The sequence below is a fragment of the Silurus aristotelis genome, assembly GCF_946808225.1.
Source record: "Silurus aristotelis genome assembly, chromosome: 18".
Taxonomy (NCBI): domain Eukaryota; kingdom Metazoa; phylum Chordata; class Actinopteri; order Siluriformes; family Siluridae; genus Silurus; species Silurus aristotelis.
Window position 1 is genome coordinate 62501 of NC_139591.1, and position 25000 is coordinate 87500.

The 25000-nt window shown below is 42.5% G+C and overlaps 3 protein-coding genes across 4 annotated transcripts in view; 2 read left to right on the forward strand and 1 right to left on the reverse strand.

Moving 5' to 3' along the window:
- cnih2 (cornichon family AMPA receptor auxiliary protein 2) overlaps positions 1-12062 on the forward strand; it is a 13725-nt gene extending 1663 nt beyond the window's left edge. The window contains exons 2-6 of the mRNA XM_083567826.1: positions 841-909; positions 1267-1314; positions 1577-1689; positions 10477-10620; positions 10772-12062. Of these exons, the coding sequence (XP_083423952.1) occupies positions 841-909; positions 1267-1314; positions 1577-1689; positions 10477-10620; positions 10772-10799 (402 nt within the window). The 3' untranslated portion in view covers positions 10800-12062. The remainder of the gene's footprint in view (positions 1-840; positions 910-1266; positions 1315-1576; positions 1690-10476; positions 10621-10771) is intronic.
- A 7368-nt stretch (positions 12063-19430) lies between these two features.
- On the forward strand, positions 19431-22897 carry tm7sf2 (transmembrane 7 superfamily member 2). Its single transcript, XM_083567821.1, has 11 exons — positions 19431-19510; positions 19814-19875; positions 20076-20272; positions 20355-20409; positions 20500-20694; positions 20799-20902; positions 21356-21475; positions 21586-21754; positions 21836-21916; positions 22005-22127; positions 22223-22897. Exons 2-11 carry the CDS (start codon positions 19815-19817, stop codon positions 22381-22383), a joined length of 1266 nt encoding a protein of 421 aa, XP_083423947.1. The 5' UTR covers positions 19431-19510; position 19814; the 3' UTR covers positions 22384-22897.
- znhit2 (zinc finger, HIT-type containing 2) overlaps positions 22750-25000 on the reverse strand; it is a 2515-nt gene continuing 264 nt past the window's right edge. The window contains exon 2 of one of the 2 annotated variants that reach the window (XM_083567812.1): positions 22750-24511. In XM_083567812.1, coding sequence (XP_083423938.1) covers positions 22898-24505 — 1608 coding nt within the window. In that variant the 5' untranslated portion in view covers positions 24506-24511 and the 3' untranslated portion in view covers positions 22750-22897. Of the gene's footprint in view, positions 24515-25000 lie in introns of both variants that reach the window. The other variant, XM_083567811.1, reaches the window with a different exon arrangement.

Genomic DNA, 25000 nt, shown 5'->3' on the forward strand with positions numbered 1-25000 from the left:
GTGTGTGTGAGAGAGATGTGTGAGATGTGTGAGATGTGTGTCAATCATTCCTGATGTAAATCTGATGCAGACTGATGGTCTTAATCTTTCTGCTGTTGGTTTAAACCCCTGTTCACTTCCCCTTTTCCGTCTGCACTTGTGTTCACTGTAACGATCCATTTATGAACCTGAGCAGCTGCAGTGATGTGGGTTATGTAAAGAGTACTGAGTGTTGAGTTTTTACCCAAAATGCACTGCTGCAGTCAGACGCAGGTTGCTTTGTTAAATGGTGATGAAGCGAATTAAAAGGAGCGGCGAGGCGTGATGATGATGATGGTGCAGGCCTTCAGCATCTCCTATTCCCCCCACTTGGAGCTCCATCATGGCCAATGCTTTCCACTGCCACTCCACCACTCCGTCAAAACACAATTGACAGACAACAAATTCTTCCTTCATTTGAGAATAAGAAACGAGAACGAATCAGAAATTCAGATATCAGACTTGAGACTTTACTGTTTGTCCTGTTAGTGTTGTGATGTTTCCTCCTGCAAAAGGAAAAGAAAACATGTAAATCACTCAATCTGTTCACAGACGTCACCGTCAGGAGATAACGGAGAGGCGTTCGGAACGCAGAGCAGCCACACGACACAAAATCTCATATCAAACCTCTCATACACTGTGACTCTCAGTTCTGTTCTGACTTCCACACACACACACTTCACATCACACTCAGTTTCAAATCCAATCAACATAAAATGACGTGTGTGTGTCTGTGTGTGTGTGTGTGTGTGTGTGTGTGTGTGTGTGTGTGTGTGTGTGTGTGTGTGTGTGTGTGTGTGTGTGTGCATGCATCCTTTTAAGATCATCGCGTTTGATGAACTGCGAACTGACTTTAAAAACCCCATCGACCAGAGCAACCCAACCAGAGCGGTACTTACACACACACACACACACACACACACACACACACACACGAACATGCACACACACACACACACACACACACACACACACACACACACACACACACACACACACACAACATACAAAGACGCACATACACACGCACACACAAACACACACATGCACACACAAAACACAAATACACATTACACAAACACACATGCACATGCACAAACGCACACAAACTCACACACACAAACACTCACACACAAACACACACACATGCACACCCACACATACACACACATACAAACACACACATACACATAAATACACACACTATTGTACAGTAAATTATGGTGTTTTTTTTATGTGTTTGTGTAGAGAGAGCGAATCCTGAACATCGAGAGGATCTGTAATTTACTCAGGAGGGTGAGCGACTCATAATTAAGATTTTAGATCTCACACACACACACACACACACACACACACACACACACACACACACACACACACACTGGATAATCTCATTCTCATTCTGTCTGAGTGACAATATAAACAAAACCTTTTATAATGTGTATGTGTGTGTGTGTGTGTGTGTGTGTGTGTGTGTGTGTGTGTGTGTGTGTGTGTGTGTGTCTGTCTGTCTGTCTGTCTGTCTGTCTGTCTGTCTGTCTGTGTGTGTGTGTTTCAGTTAGTGGTTCCAGAATATTCTATCCATGGTTTGTTCTGTCTGATGTTCCTGTGTGCTGGTGAATGGGTCACACTCGGTCTCAATATTCCCCTGCTCTTCTACCACATGTGGAGGTAAACACACACACAAACACACACACACACACACACACACACACACACACACACACACACGACTTATTGATGTAATCCAATTCAATATACTAACCCGATACACTATACTAACTTTGACCCTAAGCCTATACACTATACTAACCCTAACCCTATCCCTATACACTATACTAACCCTAAACATAACCCTAACCCTATACACTATACTAACCCTAACCATAACCCTATCCCTTTACCCTATCCCTAAACATTATACTAACCATAACCCTAACCCTATACACTATACTAACCCAGAGCCTAACCCTAACCCTATCCCTATACACTATACTAACCCTAACCATAACCCTAACCATATCCCTATACCCTCTCCCTATACACTATACTAACCATAACCATAACCCTATACACTATACTAACCCAAACCCTAACCCTATACACTATACTAATCCCAACCCTATACACTATCCTAACCCTAACCCTATACACTATACTAACCCTAAACCTAACCCTATCCCTATACACTATACTATCCCTAACCCTAACCCTATCCCTATACACTATACTAACCCTAACCATAACCCTAACCCTATCCCTATACCCTATCCCTTTACACTATACTAACCATAACCCTAACCCTATACACTATACTAACCCAAACCCTAACCCTATACACTATACTAACCCTAACCCTATACACTATACTCTCCCTAACCCTAACCCTATACACTATACTAACCCTAACCCTAAACCTAACCCTATCCCTATACACTATACTAACCCTAACCCTATACACTATACTAACCATAACCCTAACCCTATACACTATACTAACCCTAACCCTATACCCTATCCCTTTACACTATACTAACCATAACCCTAACCCTATACACTATACTAACCCAAACCCTAACCCTATACACTATACTAACCCTAACCCTATACACTATACTAACCCAAACCCTAACCCTATACACTATACTAACCCTAACCCTATACACTATACTCTCCCTAACCCTAACCCTATACACTATACTAACCCTAACCCTAAACCTAATCCTATACACTATACTCTCCCTAACCCTAACCCTATACACTATACTAACCCTAACCCTAAACCTAATCCTATACACTATACTAACCCTAGCCCTATTCCTATACACTATACAAACTCTATACTTTATAACAACCATAACCCTAACCCCATACACTATACTAACCATAACCCTAACCCTATACACTATACTAACCCTAACCCTAACCCTATACACTATACTAACCCAAACCCTAACCCTATGCACTATACTAACCCTAACCCTATACACTATACTCTCCCTAACCCTAACCCTATACACTATACTAACCCTAACCCTATACACTATACTCTCCCTAACCCTAACCCTATACACTATACTAACCCTAACCCTAAACCTAACCCTATCCCTATACACTATACTAACCCTAACCCTATACACTATACTAACCATAACCCTAACCCTATACACTATACTAACCCTAACCCTAACCCTATACACTATACTAACCCTATCCCTATACACTATACTAACCCTATTCTATTCTATTCTATTCTATTCTATTCTAACACTACACCTAATCCTATACACTATACTAACCCTAGCCCTATTCTATATACTAACCCTAACCATATACATTATACTAACCCTGACCCTAAGCCTATACACTATACAAACTCTATACTTTATAACAACCATAACCCTAACCCTATACACTATACTAACCATAACCCTATCCCTATACCCTATCCCTTTACACTATACTAACCATAACCCTAACCCTATACACTATACTAACCCAAACCCTAACCCTATACACTATACTAACCCTAACCCTATACACTATACTCTCCCTAACCCTAACCCTATACACTATACTAACCCTAACCCTAACCCTATCCCTATACACTATACTAACCCTAACCCTATACACTATACTAACCATAACCCTAACCCTATACACTATACTAACCCTAACCCTATACCCTATCCCTTTACACTATACTAACCATAACCCTAACCCTATACACTATACTAACCCAAACCCTAACCCTATACACTATACTAACCCTAACCCTATACACTATACTCTCCCTAACCCTAACCCTATACTAACCCTAACCCTATACACTATACTCTCCCTAACCCTAACCCTATACACTATACTAACCCTAACCCTAAACCTAATCCTATACACTATACTAACCCTAGCCCTATTCTATATACTAACCCTAACCATATACATTATACTAACCCTGACCCTAAGCCTATACACTATACAAACTCTATACTTTATAACAACCATAACCCTAACCCCATACACTATACTAACCATAACCCTAACCCTATACACTATACTAACCCTAACCCTAACCCTATACACTATACTAACCCAAACCCTAACCCTATGCACTATACTAACCCTAACCCTATACACTATACTCTCCCTAACCCTAACCCTATACACTATACTAACCCTAACCCTATACACTATACTCTCCCTAACCCTAACCCTATACACTATACTAACCCTAACCCTAAACCTAACCCTATCCCTATACACTATACTAACCCTAACCCTATACACTATACTAACCATAACCCTAACCCTATACACTAAACTAACCCTAACCCTAACCCTATACACTATACTAACCCTATCCCTATACACTATACTAACCCTATTCTATTCTATTCTATTCTATTCTATTCTATTCTATTCTATTCTATTCTATTCTAACACTACACCTAATCCTATACACTATACTAACCCTAGCCCTATTCTATATACTAACCCTAACCATATACATTATACTAACCCTGACCCTAAGCCTATACACTATACAAACTCTATACTTTATAACAACCATAACCCTATCCCTATACCCTATCCCTTTACACTATACTAACCATAACCCTAACCCTATACACTATACTAACCCAAACCCTAACCCTATACACTATACTAACCATAACCCTATACACTATACTCTCCCTAACCCTAACCCTATACACTATACTAACCCTAACCCTAAACCTAACCCTATCCCTATACACTATACTAACCCTAACCCTATACACTATACTAACCATAACCTTAACCCTATACACTATACTAACCCTAACCCTATACACTATACTAACCCTATCCCTATACATTATACTAACCCTATTCTATTCTATTCTATTCTATTCTATTCTATTCTATTCTATTCTATTCTAACACTACACCTAATCCTATACACTATACTAACCCTAGCCCTATTCTATATACTAACCCTAACCATATACATTATACTAACCCTGACCCTAAGCCTATACACTATACAAACTCTATACTTTATAACAACCATAACCCTAACCCCATACACTATACTAACCATAACCCTAACCCTATACACTACACTAACCCTAACCATAACCCTAACCCCATACACTATACTAACCATAACCCTAACCCCATACACTATACTAACCCTAACCATAACCCTAACCCTATACACTATACTAACCATAACCCTAACCCTATACACTACACTAACCCTAACCATAACTCTAACCCCATACACTATACTAACCATAACCCTAACCCTATACACTACACTAACCCTAACCATAACCCTAACCCCATACACTATACTAACCATAACCCTAACCCTATACACTACACTAACCCTAACCATAACCCTAACCCCATACACTATACTAACCATAACCCTAACCCTATACACTACACTAACCCTAACCATAACCCTAACCCTATACACTATACTAACCATAACCCTAACCCTATACACTACACTAACCCTAACCATAACCCTAACCCCATACACTATACTAACCATAACCCTAACCCCATACACAATACTAACCATGACCCTAACCCCATACACTCTACTAACCATAACCCTAACCCCATACAAATATACTAACCATAAACCTAACCCCATACACTATACTAACCATAACCCTAACCCCGTACACTATACTAACCATAACCTTAACCCCATACACTATACTAACAATAACCCTAACCCCATACACTATACTAACCCTAACCCTAACCCCATACACTATACTAACCCTAACCCTAACCCTATACACTATACTAACCCGAACCCCATACACTATACTAACCATAACCCTAACCCTATACACTATACTAACCATAACCCTAACCCTATACACTATACTAACCCTAACCCTATACACTATACTAACCATAACCCTAACCCTATACACTATACTAACCCTAACCCTATACACTATACTAACCATAACCCTAACCCTATACACTATACTAACCCGAACCCCATACACTATACTAACCCTAACCCTAACCCTAACCACTATACTAACCATACTACTAACCTTAACCCTATACACTATACTAACCATAACCCTAACCCCATACACTATACTAACCATAACCCTATACACTATACTAACCCGAACCCCATACACTATACTAACCATAACCCGAACCCCATACACTCTACTAACCATAACCCTAACCCTGTACACTATACTAACCCTAACCCCATACACTATACTAACCATAACCCTAACTCCGTACACTATACTAACCATACACTTACCCCATACACTATACTAACCATACCCTAACCCCATACACTATACTAACCATAACCCTAACCCCATACACTATACTAACCATAACCCTAACCCCTTACATTATACTAACCATACCCTAACCCCATACACTATACTAACCATAACCCTAACCCTATACACTATACTAACCATAACCCTAACCCTATACACTACACTAACCCTAACCATAACCCTAACCCCATACACTATACTAACCATAACCCTAACCCTATACACTACACTAACCCTAACCATAACCCTAACCCTATACACTATACTAACCATAACCCTAACCCTATACACTACACTAACCCTAACCATAACCCTAACCCCATACACTATACTAACCATAACCCTAACCCCATACACAATACTAACCATGACCCTAACCCCATACACTCTACTAACCATAACCCTAACCCCATACAAATATACTAACCATAACCCTAACCCTATACACTATACTAACCATAACCCTAACCCTATACACTATACTAACCCTAACCCTATACACTATACTAACCATAACCCTAACCCTATACACTATACTAACCCTAACCCTATACACTATACTAACCATAACCCTAACCCTATACACTATACTAACCCGAACCCCATACACTATACTAACCCTAACCCTAACCCCAAACACTATACTAACCATACTACTAACCTTAACCCTATACACTATACTAACCATAACCCTAACCCCATACACTATACTAACCATAACCCTAACCCCGTACACTATACTAACCATAACCTTAACCCCATACACTATACTAACAATAACCCTAACCCCATACACTATACTAACCCTAACCCTAACCCCATACACTATACTAACCCTAACCCTAACCCTATACACTATACTAACCCGAACCCCATACACTATACTAACCATAACCCTAACCCTATACACTATACTAACCATAACCCTAACCCTATACACTATACTAACCCTAACCCTATACACTATACTAACCATAACCCTAACCCTATACACTATACTAACCCTAACCCTATACACTATACTAACCATAACCCTAACCCTATACACTATACTAACCCGAACCCCATACACTATACTAACCCTAACCCTAACCCTAACCACTATACTAACCATACTACTAACCTTAACCCTATACACTATACTAACCATAACCCTAACCCCATACACTATACTAACCATAACCCTATACACTATACTAACCCGAACCCCATACACTATACTAACCATAACCCGAACCCCATACACTCTACTAACCATAACCCTAACCCTGTACACTATACTAACCCTAACCCCATACACTATACTAACCATAACCCTAACTCCGTACACTATACTAACCATACACTTACCCCATACACTATACTAACCATACCCTAACCCCATACACTATACTAACCATAACCCTAACCCCATACACTATACTAACCATAACCCTAACCCCTTACATTATACTAACCATACCCTAACCCCATACACTATACTAACCATAACCCTAACCCTATACACTATACTAACCATAACCCTAACCCTATACACTACACTAACCCTAACCATAACCCTAACCCCATACACTATACTAACCATAACCCTAACCCTATACACTACACTAACCCTAACCATAACCCTAACCCTATACACTATACTAACCATAACCCTAACCCTATACACTACACTAACCCTAACCATAACCCTAACCCCATACACTATACTAACCATAACCCTAACCCCATACACAATACTAACCATGACCCTAACCCCATACACTCTACTAACCATAACCCTAACCCCATACAAATATACTAACCATAACCCTAACCCTATACACTATACTAACCATAACCCTAACCCTATACACTATACTAACCCTAACCCTATACACTATACTAACCATAACCCTAACCCTATACACTATACTAACCCTAACCCTATACACTATACTAACCATAACCCTAACCCTATACACTATACTAACCCGAACCCCATACACTATACTAACCCTAACCCTAACCCCAAACACTATACTAACCATACTACTAACCTTAACCCTATACACTATACTAACCATAACCCTAACCCCATACACTATACTAACCATAACCCTATACACTATACTAACCTGAACCCCATACACTATACTAACCATAACCCGAACCCCATACACTCTACTAACCATAACCCTAACCCTGTACACTATACTAACCCTAACCCCATACACTATACTAACCATAACCCTAACTCCGTACACTATACTAACCATACACTTACCCCATACACTATACTAACCATACCCTAACCCCATACACTATACTAACCATAACCCTAACCCCATACACTATACTAACCATAACCCTAACCCCTTACATTATACTAACCATACCCTAACCCCATACACTATACTAACCATAACCCTAACCCCATACACTATACTAACCATAACCCTAACCCCTTACATTATACTAACCATACCCTAACCCCATACACTATACTAACCATAACCCTAACCCCATACACTATACTAACCATAACCCTAACCCTATACACTATACTAAGCCGAACCCCATACACTCTACTAACCATAACTCTAACCCTGTACACTTTACTAACCCTAACCCCGTACACTATACTAACCATAACCTAACCCCATACACTATACTAACCATAACCCTAAGCCCATACACTATACTAACCATAACCCTAACCCCATACACTATACTAACCATAACCCGAACCCCATACACTATACTAACCGTAACCCTATACACTATACTAACCCGAACCCCATACACTATACTAACCATAACCCTAACCCTATACACTATACTAACCCAAACCCCATACACTCTACTAACCATAACCCTAACCCTGTACACTATACTAACCCAAGCCCCATACACTCTACTAACCATAACCTTAACCCTATACACTATACTAACCCTAACCCTAACCCTATACACTATACTAACCCTAACCCTAACCCCATACACTATACTAACCCTAACCCTATACTAACCCTAACCCTATACACTATACTAACCCGAACCCCATACACTATACTAACCATAACTCTAACCCTATACACTATACTAACCATAACCCTATCCCTATACACTATACTAACCCTAACCCTATACACTATACTAACCATAACCTTAACCCTATACACTATACTAACCCTAACCCTAACCCTATACACTATACTAACCCTAACCCTAACCCCATACACTATACTAACCCTAACCCTATACTAACCCTAACCCTATACACTATACTAACCCGAACCCCATACACTATACTAACCATAACTCTAACCCTATACACTATACTAACCATAACCCTATCCCTATACACTATACTAACCCTAACCCTATACACTATACTAACCATAACCTTAACCCTATACACTATACTAACCCTAACCCTAACCCTATACACTATACTAACCCTAACCCTAACCCCATACACTATACTAACCCTATACTAACCCTAACCCTATACACTATACTAACCCTAACCCTAACCCCATACACTATACTAACCCTAACCCTATACACTATACTAACCCTAACCCTACATGCCATACCCTTACCCTATATTCTACACTAACCCTAACCCTTTACTCTTTACTAACACTAAACCTTATAATATCTCTAACCCTATACTATATACTAACCTTGACTCTAAACTCTGTATTAACCCTAATCCTAAACCTATACACTATACTAAATTTAAACCTATACTAACACTTTATTCTATACTAACCCTAAGTTCAAACTCTATAAGTCTAACCCTAAATACTATTTAAACCCTTAAACTACACCTTATAATAACCCTAAACATATACTCTATACTTAACCTTACCTCTAAACTCTATACTAATCCCAATCCTAACCATATAGACTATACAATATAAAAATGTATATGATTTCTTTCTTTCTTTCTTTCTTTCTTTCTTTCTTTCTTTCTTTCTTTCTTTCTTTCTTTCTTTCTCTCTTTCTTTCTTTCTTTCTTTCTTTCTTTCTTTCTTTCTTTCTTTCTCTCTCTCTTTCTTCCTCTCTTTCTCTCTCTCTCTCTCTCTCTCTCTCTCTCTATCTATCTCCCTGTCTCTCCCCTCACACCTTGGTCTTTCTGCAGGTTCTTTCACCGGCCAGCTGATGGATCTGAGGTGATGTATGATCCTGTCAGTGTGATGAATGCAGATATTCTTAATTACTGCCAAAAAGAATCATGGTGCAAACTGGGCTTTTACCTGCTCTCCTTCTTCTACTACCTGTACAGGTACACACACACACACACACACACACACACACACACACACTCACACACACTCACACACACAGCACTCTACATTGAGTTTGAATTGAGTCACGTCGGTGTTCAGCTTTGGAGGTGTGAGTCGTGACGAGTTTCTTTCTGTGTGTGCTTGCAGCATGGTTTACGCTCTGGTCAGCTTCTGATCCATGAAGAACAGACAAAAGGAGGAAGAAAAAAGAGAAAAAGAATGCATGATGTTCTGTCCTCCTCCTCCTCCTCAGCCAACAACAGGGACGCCTGGAGACCTGCTGAGACGCTGTGAGAGAGAGTCAGACAGACTGAAAAAGAGAGAGAGAGAGAGAGAGAGAGAGAGAGAGAGAGGGAAGCTCGAGCAGCAGTAATGTTTTATTATCGAGTTTTATTTCTTTAAGGGCTGCTGAACATTTCTGCTGCTCTGAGCAAAGTGGAGAATCGCCTCCACTGCGATGAGATGTGATCATCACTGATGATCATCTTCTGATCTACAGACTTCAGAGTCAATGCCATATGATATTGTTTTTTCATTAGTGTAATGATTTCTGTTGTGCAGTGTTAGATTAGCGCTAATGCTTTTACTCTTTCAGTCCAGTGGTAGACTCGATTTCCTTTATTATAATATCCATTTATTCTAGCACTCACTTGATGTATCTCAATCCAGGGTAGAAACTGCTGGTTTCCTTACGCTGAGACCAACTTTACAAACCTTATATTAATGCGAGTGAACAGAGATGGAGATGTTTACACCGAGAAACCAATAAAACGAGAAAACTATCCAGGCCGGGAAAACTGTTCAGAACATCTGTGGGACTTCACTTCAAAGGAGAGACTGGAAACATTCTGAAAATCAATGTAAACACACACACACACACACACACACACACACACACACAAATACACTGCTGTCAGCCTTATAGAGAAAAGCCAACGCCTCCGTATCACTGTGGAGACGCAGCAGGTCCTCTCGGACTCTCTGAGACCTTTGTGGGACATTTCATTTTGGACTGAGCTGGACTGAGAAACACAGAGACAGATGGGAGATGGTTTTAAACTGAGACAGAGTGGGAGTGAGAAACCTGAGCCACACGATGAGACCGTGTTAATAATATGCTCTGAGACAGACTGAGAAATGCTGAGAGAGATGGACCGAGAGACACAGATGCGGTTGAATGGAATAATGAGCAAATCCCAAAACACTAGAGTTCAATCCAGCTCAGGAGTCATGGCAACACCCAAACATAAAGTAATTCAAGAACACTAGACAGAGTGTACAGGTTAATTCTACTCAGACTCATAGCTCTTTAAATTAACTGCAGGACCAGCTAATCATGTGATCCCGTTTAATACCATGTTCTCTTTACTAGTGAATTCCATTTTATGCTGGTTCTCTCACTGACCCTGCACCCTACCCCAATGGCCCCTACACCACCACCCCTCCCTCCCCAACGGCCCCTACACCACCACCCCTCCCTACCCCAACGGCCCCTACACCACCACCCCTCCCTACCCCAACGGCCCCTACACCACCACCCCAACGGCCCCTACACCACCACCCCTCCCTACCCCAACGGCCCCTACACCACCACCCCTCCCTACCCCAACGGCCCCTACACCACCACCCCTCCCTACCCCAACGGCCCCTACACCACCACCCCAACGGCCCCTACACCACCACCCCTCCCTACCCCAACGGCCCCTACACCACCACCCCTCCCTCCCCAACGGCCCCTACACCACCACTCCTCCCTACCCCAACGGCCCCTACATATATGATGATGATGATGATGTGGATGATGGTGGTGATGGTGAGGTGATGAGGATGATGATATTGATGTGATGATGGTGGTGAGGATGATGATGGTGGTGATGATGATGATGTTGATGATTATGATGGTGCTGATGATGATGATAATGGTGGTGCTGGTGATGACGGTGATGATGGTGATGATGATAATGATGGTGTGATAAGGATGATGATGATGTGATAAGGATGATGATGGTGGTGAGGATGATAGTGATGATGGTGGTGAGGACAATGATGATGATGATGGTGATGAGGATGATGTTGGTGATGGTGGTAATGATGATGTGGCGATGGTGATGGTGGTAATGATGGTGATGGTGGTGGGGATGATAATGATGATAATGGTGGTGATGATGATGATGGTGGTGGTGGTGATGACTGTGATGATGGTGATGATGATGATGAGAATGTGATGAGGATGGTGATAATGGTGGTGAGGATGATGATGATGGTGATGATGATGATGTGATGAGGATGATGATGGTGGTGAGGATGATATTGAGGATGATAGTGAGGACAATGATGATGATTAATGATGATAATAATGGTGGTGATTATGATGGTGATGATGATGATGGTGATGTGGATGATGTCATTCTAATTCTTTGCTAATTTTTTAATCTTTCTCTGTGTATTTTAACTTCCTAGTTGTGTGAACTCGACTGTGTGGAAATAATAATACAGGGTGTTTTTGTGCTAAAAGGGGCATCACTTTACACACACACACACACACACACACACACACACACACACACACACACACACACACACACACACACACAGAGGGTCCTCTTTATGTCCCTTGACAATCGAACACAAACTGATGGAAGAAAGATAAAAGACTTTATGACATCATTACTGCACTGTTCACATCGGAATTACGGCCAAGACGAGTTTCTGATTCACTTCTCAAAAGTATTTGAAATGTTCTGGAATATGGAATCTTCTCACTGCCAGTAATTGTGTCAGGGTTAAACTCACACCTTCTCATCACCCTCCACTCACGACCCCATCATCCATAGTGTAGTGCACTTTTAGCACTTTAGCTTTTTAGCGTGTAGCATATACACATATATATTAAATCATCACCATGTTCAGTGTGTGTGTGTGTGTGTGTGTGTGTGTGTGTGTGTGTGTGTGTGTGTGTGTGTGTGAGAGTGTGTGGTGTTGGGTGTGCTGCCATGGAATCACAGGGGTGTTTCCAAGTTGCAGGAGAAGTGCTCAGAGTGTCGTGTTTGCTGTAGTTCCACACTATGTGAACGTGAATGTGAACGTAAGCGTGCTGTAACGTGAACACGGTGTAATAATAATAATAATAATAATAATAATAATAATAATAATAATAATAATAACAAGTCTTTTATACTCACTCTGTATCTCATCAGTGTGAAACAAAGCAATTCTTCATATTCAATAAAATTTCTTCTTTCTTCAAATCTAAGTGCTGAATGTCTCTCTTTTTCTCACTCCATCACTGTGGATGAACAGGAGGAAATCCACAGGAATTTGGAGGAAACTGAACAGGGAAAAAGGAGGAGAGAACATGTTCTGCAGTTTATTAAAGTGATGTAAATATGTAAAGAGCGTCATTTTCATTTCTCTTTTTCCATTTCTCAATATTTTTTCTGTGGTCGCCTTATTGGTAAAACAAAACATTTTGTATTGCCGAAGCAAGAAACAGCAACAGAGTGAAAAATAATTAAATAAAAATACAGTAAAATTAGAACATTGCTAAAACTGCTATTTATTCAATTCTCTCACTCCATGAACAGAACCACACACAGCTTCTCCTTCAGTGGAGTTTCTTTTTTTTTATTATTATTTGCAACATTATGAATTAATACTGAAGATTTGAAAATATGAAAGAACACGTATAGAATTAATTATCAAAACGTGTTGAAGAACTCAGAATCTGGTTTATGTTTTAGATTGTAGTATCTCCATGAAGCTTTGACTCCATCTCACAAACTCACAGTGTTCTCTCATCAGATATACGAGGTGCCACCTGGAATGGGTTTCAGGTCACACTTGTGTCTTATCAAGAGTTCATTTGTGACATTTCTCACCTTCTCAATGTGCTTTAGAGCATCAGTTGGTTGTGCAGAGGAGCGTGTGAGTACAGAGTCAATAATCCTCTTAGTGCTTCTCAGTGGCAGTTGAATGAACATGTATCACATTTTTGTCAAAAGTTTATTCTTATCATTTTATAGCTTTTCTCTCAGGTGTAAGTTTAGGTTAGAGTTTCTATCCAATCAGATTTCAGCTGTCACATAACATAGGGAGGGGCCACTGATGGGCCCTTGAGCAAGGCCCTAAACCCTCGCCTGCTCAGTTATAAGTCGATCTTGATAAAAGTGTCTGCCAAATGCCATACATGTAAATAGGTAGGTGTAGATGGGGGGTTATGGTGGTAGTTGGGGTAGGGGTAGATAGTGGGGGTTATGGTGGTAGTTGGGGTAGGGGTAGATAGTGGGGGTTATGGTGGTAGTTGGGGTAGGGGTAGATAGTGGGGGTTATGGTGGTAGTTGGGGTAGGGGTAGATAGTGGGGGTTATGGTGGTAGTTGGGGTAGGGGTAGATAGTGGGGGTTATGGTGGTAGTTGGGGTAGGGGTAGATGGGTGGTTTCTTTCAGTCACTCATGTGAGGAAATTATACTGAGCGCCAGACAGACTGACAAAGTGCAGCTCACTCTTCTGCTGTCCCCATGGCAACCAAACTGTGTTACTTGCTTATTCCCCCCCCCATGTATCCTAGAATTGTGTTGATATGTGGGCTTTTCTATGCATTCTAACACTCTATTTTACACACACACACGAACACACACACACACACACAAACACACATTTAAACAATCTTAACACACAAAGACACACACAAACTCTTTTACACACATTCACACACACTCACACACATTTATACACACACACATTTTCCACACTCTTACACCCACACTCTCTCTCTCACACACACACACTTACTGACACATACGCACACACACACACACACACACACACACACACACACACACACACATACACACTTGCACTTTCAATGAAACACACACACATATTCCTCTCATATTCCTCCCATGTTGCCATGGAAACTGGTTGCAATTGATAAGTTTGAAACATGACTGAGCAACTGACAAAACACACATACACACACAAACACACACACACACACACACACACACACACACACACATACACTTGCAACTCTTAGACAGAAGGAGAGACAAAGAACAGAACTTTAACTCCTGTGAAGGAATGATAGATAAGCATTCAGTCTATTTCTGTCTGTACCTGCAGGATACCCACCTACACACTCAGACACTCAGACACACACACACACACACACACACACTGTTGCGAGGGCATGACCTTATTTTCTGTTCCTCCACTGTACAGCACATTTATAACTGTTCAGAAAATCAAGAAATACTGCTGATCAGAGAGAAGGGTGGGGGGGGGGGTAGAGAGAGGGTAAAGAGAGAGACAGAGATAGAGAGGAAGAGAGAGAGAGAGAGAGAGAGAGAGAGAGAGAGAGAGAGAGAGAGAGAGAGAGAGAGAGAGAGAGAGAGAAGAGAGAGAGAGAGAGAGAGAGAGAGAGAGAGAGAGAGAGAGAGAGAGAGAGAGAGAGAGAGAGAGATGGATGTGGGGACGTTGTTGTGTTAGTGCTGATTGAGTAGAATTACAGAAGGGAAGTAATGAGTGTACGTACACCACACACAGACACACACACCCTAGATTCACCTACAGTCACTTACTTACACCCCCCCACACACCTACACTCAATCACACACACACACACACACACACACACACACACACACACACGCACACAAATACATGCACGCCCGAACACATTTACACACAGCCCACCACTGAGAAAGACTGGGAGTCATGGCAACAAAACTGTGCATCTGTATTAGAGAGAAAGAGAGAGAGAGAGAGAGAGAGAGAGAGAGAGAGAGAGAGAGAGAGAGAGAGAGAGAGAGAGAGAGAGAGAGAGAGAGACTTTTTACTTTCACAATTTTTTGGACGTCATGTTAAATACTAGATGGTATCAGACTGACTTGTTACTTAAATAAAGAGCTAAATAGATAAACAAACAAACAAATAAATAAATAAAATGTTAAATAGACAAAGACAATGACAGTTAAAGGTTGTGTGTGTGTGTGTGTGTGTGTGTGTGTGTGTGTGTGTGTGTGTGTGTGTGTGTGTGTGTGTGTGTGTGTGTGTGATCATTTAGTTCAGTTCTAGTGCAAGGTGCAAAAGAACACAGAGCTTCTCAACATCACACAACCTCAAACATCTTCAAAATCCTGGATGTTGTAGGTCTGGAGAAGATCCTGATGTCATCACAGTCTGCTTTTTGTCTTACTTTGTTTCTCCTGCTCAGGTATATGGTCATTTGACACAAAAATCAAATTAATCAGTTTCTCTGTTTCTCCTGATGTACTTTAATCCGATAATAAAACACTGGAGAGTAAAATTCACATGAAAGGAACTTAAGTTTTAAAAGTGTGAAAAACAGTTTCTCTCTGTGAACAGAACAGACACTCCTGTAGAACATCAGGGTTTAAAATACAAATAAAAAATTACACAGAAATGATACAGTGTAAAATCCTCCAGCCAAGCCCCGGTCGAGGACGTCTCCACCTTCACCTCCACCTCCACCTCCACCTCCACCGGCCGTGAGACGGAACGCGACACTGTGATTCTTGGAGATTCCATCATCCAGCATGTCCGCGCTACCGGATCCAAAGGTATGGTGCACACTCGCTGTTCTGAACGAGAACTTTGGAGCTGTTGTTCTTCATGCTGGAGCGAACGACACCAGGCTGAGGCAAACGGAGATCTTAAACAGGGATTTCAGGATCCTGGTGGAGACGGTACGCAGCACATCACCCACAACGAGGATCATAGTGTCAGGACCTCTTCCCACTTACCAGCGAGGGGCTGACCCTAACCCTTACAGTCATGGTGTCGAGAGCACAAACTTCTCTTTATTAATAATTGGAACTGTTTCTGGGATAAATTCTATCTGACATTTCAGCAGATGTTTTTCACCAGAGAACAATCCCAAAGTGAAGCTGGTGTGAAAACAGAGGAGAAATCAGAGTCTCATCAGCAGGTTATTTACTGAGGGAGAGTTTCTGAAGAGCTGCATGATGAAGCTCTGAGATGTCTGGTGTTCCACAGGAGATGTTTTCATGGAGAGCAAAATATTTTAAGTTATTTAAAGTTTAAGATTATTATTTATGAAATGGCATAAGAGCAAAGAAATCTGATTGTTTTGATTTGTTGTGATTTTAACGTTTACTTAAAAGTTTAATTTGTATTTATTTGTTCAGGGTTTTTTTTGCAGCATGTTCATATTTCTAACTTGTATAATTTTAACAGGAGATATTTTTATGGAGAGCAAACTATTTAAAGTTTAAGTTTATTTATTCTACAATAATATTCCTCTGTTTTTTTCATAATTATGTTAAAAAAACAACATTGTTTTATTGTGTTCAATAGATGTTTATGCTGTTCAGCTTGGACCTAAAGTGTGCAGTTGAGTTTGACCCTGATATAAATAAATATCATTAATTATTAATAATAACATATAATTAAAGGTAAATTGAGCAAATTTGTTATTTTAGAATTGGGTATCAAACTGGTAGCCCTTAACAATTAATTGGTACCCTTAATTAATTGGTACCCAAGAAGTAGCTCTCAGTGTCAAAAAGGTTGGTGACCCCTGCTTTAAAGACTATAATCACACTCTTGATGTCACCCAAATGAGGATGAGGTTCTGCTTTTGAGTCTGGTTCCTCTCAAGGTTTCTTCCTCATAACATCTAAGGGAGTTTTTCCTTCACCACAGTCACCCCAGTCTTCATCATCAGGGACAAATACATCATTCACCTTCATTTGAGACCATGTCCAAACTCTATAGAAATAAACATCTCACACACACACACACACACACACACACACACACCGTCTCCCAACCGCTAACACACACCACCTGCGAGAGAGAGAGAGAGAGAGAGAGAGAGAGAGATGAAAGAAACTGTTATGGTGTGTGTGTACAGACAGGTTTGGTATTGTAAACCAGCACACACAGACACACACACTTCCTCATGCAGAGACAGGAAGTGATGCGCTCTCCAGGTTACCATGGTTACTGGACACAGGGCTGTGAGGTGGGAGTGAGGTGTGAGACGGCCACCAGCTCATTACATTAATAACACACTTGTCTGTCTACCTCTCAGACTGTCTCACACACATTTTATTTTTGATCATAGAAACGAAATGAACTAAATGACTCAAAATAGATTCGTTCACTTTGATGAACGAGATTCAAAGAACCGAATCAATAAAAATGATCCGATCTTCCCACCGCCAACACACACACACACACACACACACACACACACACACACACACACACACACACACACACGCAGAGTTGAGTGTTATATTCAAATTCTAATTCAAATAAAAAAGTTATATTGCCCCCTGCTGGTGGAAGAGCCTCAATAGATTAATAAATGAACAAAAGTTACAGCGTCCAAAAATAAACCGTTTATTTACCTGTTTTATAATTATGATAATATTATTATTATTATTAATATTATCACCGTTATTACTATTGTTAATTATATTATTACGTCAAAAGATTAAATGAGGCCATTTACAGAAGAATTTCCGCCTGAATCACTTTTTTGTTTTATTGTGATTTTCCTGATTTAGCGCGCGAGCTGCAGTCACGTGACCGGACTAAACCTGGCTCACTGATTTGTCCTGCTGGTTCCTACACGTTCCCTGCTCAGAAGTGACTGTGCATGGGGTGTCTCATGCTGCTCTCTCATTGGTTAGTTCACGGGGGGGCGTGGCCACCTCGACGTGTTTTTGGTTTTGATTGGCTCACTGCTCGCCGCCCCACGCTCTTGTCATTCAAGCGATAGATTACTATTGGTCAGGTATAACTTATTAACTCGTGCTGTGGGCGGGGCAACTTCACCTGGACCCGCCCCCGACATCCAGCTGCGCTACAGTGGTCCCGGGAAGCGCGTGCACAGGTGATATTTCATTTTCTTTTTAAATAAATTACATTTCAGGTTTTACATTTTAACATCAACCAGGTCATCAGGTCATCTCATACTAATCTAATCTTAATCTAATCTTAATTTAATCTTTATTTAACACTAATATAACCTCAATCTAACCCTCACACAGTGTAAGAGAACTTTACTCCCGAGCTCCGAGGACCATGCATGTGTACACTTTAACTGTGTGTGTGTGTGTGTGTGTGTGTGTGTGTGTGTGTGTGTGTGTGTGTGTGTGTGACAGAAGAGTTTACTTTTTGCTCTGATTAACAACAGGATGAAGTCTAACAAATACAAAGCTCCACACACCACTGAGACAGAGTTCGGAGGAGCAACAGGTGACAAACACACACACACACACACACACACACACACACACACACTGGACTACTTAGTCCTAGTCACATGAATCTGTTGCCCCAGGATGCCCCGGTGCCCTGTGATGGTGCACCTGAGTTTTGTGTGTGTGTGTGTGTGTGTGTGTGTGTGTGTGTGTGTGTGTGTGTGTGTGTGTGTGTGTGTGTGTGTGTGTGTGTAGGTGTTGCAGGTCTGATTTTGCTCCTCCCCCTCACGGTGCTCTACCTGTTGAGTGTGTGTGCGTCTGAAGATGGCACTGTGCTCCGCTGGCCCCCCCCACTGCCCCCCCTTTCCCACCTGTATGACCTCCGGTCCGTCTTCATCATCACTGTGTGGATCAGCACACACATTCTGCTCTACCTGCTGCCCATGGGCAAGGTAAACACACACACACACACACACACACACACACACACATACACAGTGTGTATGAACAGAATGTAGTGTTTTCCGTCTGCAGGTGTCTGAGGGTCTGGTGCTCAGGGATGGAAACAGACTGAAATATCCAATAAACGGTAATAATGTATTTCTGCTTCATCCTGCATTAAAAATCCCACAATCTTGTGTGTGAACACTGTGTGTGTGTGTGTGTGTGTGTGTTTTAGGGTTCCATGCACTGTGTGTGACGGGTGTGTTGGTGTGTGTGTGTGTGTGTGTGGACGTACCCCTGGCTCTTTTGTATGAGTTGATGGTGCCATTAGCGGTGTGTGCGATGGCCGTGGCATTTCTGCTCTCACTTGGACTTTACACTCACTCACTCTGTGCTCCTGCACACACACTCGCACTCGGAGGAAACACAGGTCAGATCACATTGTCATAATGGGTAAAATACATCAACCCTCCAACCATCACCACACACAAAGTTTGTGTGTGTGTGTGTGTGTGTGTGTGTGTGTGTGTGCAGGTCACGCTGTGTATGATTTCTTCATTGGACGGGAGTTAAACCCTCGCATCGGCTCCTTCGATCTGAAATATTTCTGTGAGCTGCGGCCGGGGTTAATTGGCTGGGTGAGCACACACACACACACACACACACACACACACACACACACACACACACACACACAGACACACACACACACACACACACACACACACACACACACACACACACACACACACACACACACACACACACACACTATATGTTAGGGAACATGATAAAAACTGGACTGGAGTAAGACGATATTTATTGAAGACAAACACACTGCTATTTTAGCACACATGTTCTACTAGAACTGTCAATGTGGTTTTCAGCAGGAGCTTCTGATCCTGAGCAGATCCCACTCACCTCATCTGTACCCCTAGCATTGGGGTTAGGGGTCGTGCTCAAGGGCACAGCAGGGGCAGCTTTCTGGTGCTGGCATTTGAATTCATGACCTTCTAATCAGAAGTCCAACCTGCTGAGCTACCACTCCCCTTTCAAATGTCTGTGTGTATGTGTGTGTGTTTGTGTATTAGGTGGTGCTGAATGTGGTGATGTTGCTGAAGGAGGTGGAGCTCAGAGGATCTCCATCAGTGTCAATGCTGCTGGTGAATGCTTTCCAACTGCTCTATGTCACTGACGCTCTGTGGAACGAAGTGAGGACACACAATACTACACACTGCTACACAATACACTGCACTACAGGGGGCACTACATGAGGTACTGTAGTGTTGGTATAAGTGTAAGATGCGTGTGTTTCCTACAGGAGGCAGTGTTAAGCACCATGGACATTGTACATGATGGATTCGGCTTCATGTTGGCTTTTGGTGATTTGGTTTGGGTTCCGTTCACATACAGTCTGCAGGCAGCCTTCCTTGTGTCACATCCTCATACACTCACTCCCTTCAACGCCCTTTCCATCTTCCTGCTGAACGGTAATTTGGGACACGCCCCATCCTGACACTGTGCTGCAGAGTGTTAGTGCACGTGACAAATCTTTGTCCTGCTGTTTTCAGGAATCGGATATTACATCTTCCGCAAGTCCAACTCTGAGAAGAACCAGTTCAGGAGAGACCCAACACACCCCAGTGTCCGGCGTGGGTCTCACACACACACAGCTGTATATATACACATACCCAAACAGAGAACTGTGTTGTGTTCGTGCTGAAGTTCTTTATTTTGTAGATTTAAAGACAATCGCCACAGCAACAGGGAAGCGGTTGTTAGTGTCGGGATGGTGGGGGTTCGTCAGACACCCTAATTATCTTGGAGACATTCTGATGGCACTTGCGTGGTCTCTGCCCTGTGGTCAGTACAACACACACACACACACACACACACACACACAATTTATCACTGTGGTTGGAAAAACGTGTCCTGTGTTTTCAACTGTAACCCCACAGGGTTCTCCCACATCCTGCCCTACTTCTACGTGATGTACTTCAGCGTGTTGTTGGTGCACAGAGAAGCGCGAGACGAGCGTCAGTGCAGAGCAAAGTACGGATCTGCCTGGGAGGCGTACTGCAGCCAAGTGCCCTACAGGATCATCCCCTACATCTACTGAGCTCATCATACACTCTCTATTAGGCCAGAACACCTGTCTGTCTGTGTGTGTGTGTGTGTGTGTGTGTGTGTGTGTGTGTGTGTGTGTGTGTGTGAGTGAGTGAGTGAGTGAGTGAGTGAGTGAGTGAGAGAGAGAGAGAGAGATCGCTCCGTCCCGAGTCTGATGTCTGACATTATCACACAGAAAATTAACAACAGAAATGTACTTTCAGACAAATTATTATTCTCACACACACACACACACACACACACACACACACACAGAGAGAGAGAGCTGTGTGTCAGGAGGAAACTTTGCTCAGTGGTTCACAGGAGTCTCTGAAACACAACTCAGGGATTTACAACAATAAACGAATGGCAACTGATATGAAAACAAAGTTTTTATTTATTAATGTTGCTAAACGAGCGTGCGTGTGTGTGTGTGCGCGTGTGTGTGTGTGTGTGTGTGTGTAGGATCATTATATAATTGCTGTTATAAGAAAATATATTGCATGATATAATTAAAAAAATTGTTTTTAAATCAATTTTATTTCTTCGATCATGACTTTTTCTCGTGCGTTTCCCTTCTTCCAGCTCTCCTCCACCTGTTTCTTGTCTCTGTCCATCTCCCATCTCTCACCTGTCTGTCTGTGCCACTCTGACCACGCCCCCCTGGCCAGTCCCCGCAGTGTGTGTGTGTTCTCATTGGTCCACGCCTGCAAGAACTCGCATTTCTTCCTTGCCAGGAAACAAGTCTTCCGGAAGTGGGTGTGGTCTCGGGGAGTGGCAGCCCGCGCCTTGCCCAATGCCGATCGCAGATGAGAGAGTGCGGAGAGTGTAAACCCCGCCCCCTCAGTCTGATTCGCTCCGCTCAAGATGTGAGCCACACCCTCCACTGCGTTCACGGCCGAGTCCGAGTCATAATGTAGCGCCTGGACGCGCGTCATCGCAGCGCTAAGAGCCTCAGGGAACGAACCGAACATCCGGCCGTGTCCCAAACACTCCGACACGGACAGGAGGAGCCGAGTGAACTCCAGCAGCGTATGTGTCTCCGACACGTCTCCGTTAAAGAGGCGGAGCGTGAAGGCGTATCCGTACAGCACGTTCACCAGGACGAACTTCACCAGCGGCGACGGCGAGGCAGAGCAGAGGGAGGACAGGGGCGGGATCTCACTGCTGATTGGAGGAGGAGTGTTTCTGTTTCCTTCCGTTTTCTTACCTTCCTGCTTGAATGGTGTTTTAGTTTCTGAAGCATCTGGTGAGCTCTGGACATCTTCGTCCTTTCCATCCTCCATGCCGCTCATTTCTTCAGCAAGTCCCTCCTGCTGGAGTTCCTCGATCAGCACAGACGCGTCTCGCTCATGCTCCTCCCACCACGGCCGCCATATCGGAACGAGAGCGCTGATCCCACCGCCCTTCAGCAGCCGCTCAAATGTCTGCTTGTCCTTCTCCGGCAGGAGAGTCCATAACTCATCTTCAGTCAGAGACTCCATATTGAGTCCCGACATCCTTGTCACCAAGTCCTCTTCATCTTCCTCTTCCTCTCCTTCCTCAACATCTCTCTGTCCGAGTCTCTGCAGGATGCCCTGCACCTCGTCCTCATGTCTGTCCTCTCTGTCTGTTTCAATCTCCGCTAGTCTAGACAGCAGCGTTAGCGTCTCTGTGTCCCGAACAGTTACTTGTCCTCCGCTCTTCTCCATCATCTCCCCCGTGACTCCACCCTGTCCCCGCTCCGCCCGCTGCATCCTCAGCAGGATGTCCCTCATGTGGATCCGGTCCTCGTTCTCCGTTCTGCTGCGCAGTCTCAGTTCCTGGGACACACACTCTTTATAAAACTGCTCTGAACACACCGTGTGAGACGAGCCGCGGTAGCAGGACAGTGAACAGTAGGGAACGTTACAGCGAGGACACGTGTAACGTGCCGGCTCACTGAGACACAGACCACAGGGACGTACCGACAAGGAGGACGAGGACGAGTTCTGGTCCTCAGCAGCAGGAGTCAGATCTGCACCGTGACCTGTCCATACAGGAAGTGAAATCCCGTCTTCACTCGTCTGTTCAGGTTCCATCCCAGCGCTCCCCTCATCCTCCATCAGTAACGATCTTACCAACGCTGGTGTTCTACGTGTCCACACACACTCCATCACACACTGCTGAGGGACACACACACAACCGTTATACAGATTTTACATGTGGAGCAGAAAAAACACGCAAAACACACAGTAGTGTACAGTAACAAAGTAATTTATATTGTACTCAAGTAGTTTTATTCGTGTATCTGTACTTTACTGCAGCGATTCACCAATCAGGATCGAGTTCACGCTCTGTTTTACACGTGTTCTGATCAGTTCAACATCAAGCAGAACATTTAGAGAGGAATAAATGATGATGAAACTCCAGACTGGAACTCACCACCACACACGTGACCTCATTTACACGTTTTTACTGAAGTAGATGTAAAGAAGGTTTTTTGTTCATGATAATTATAATAGACATCAATCAGTTTTTGAGTCATTAATACCATTTGAGTCACATTTTACTGAGTCTCTGCTTTTACTCAAATACATGGTTTATGTTCTTCATCCATCACTGAACACACACCTCTCTGATTCAGGACACACTTCAGGACAAATCCCCTA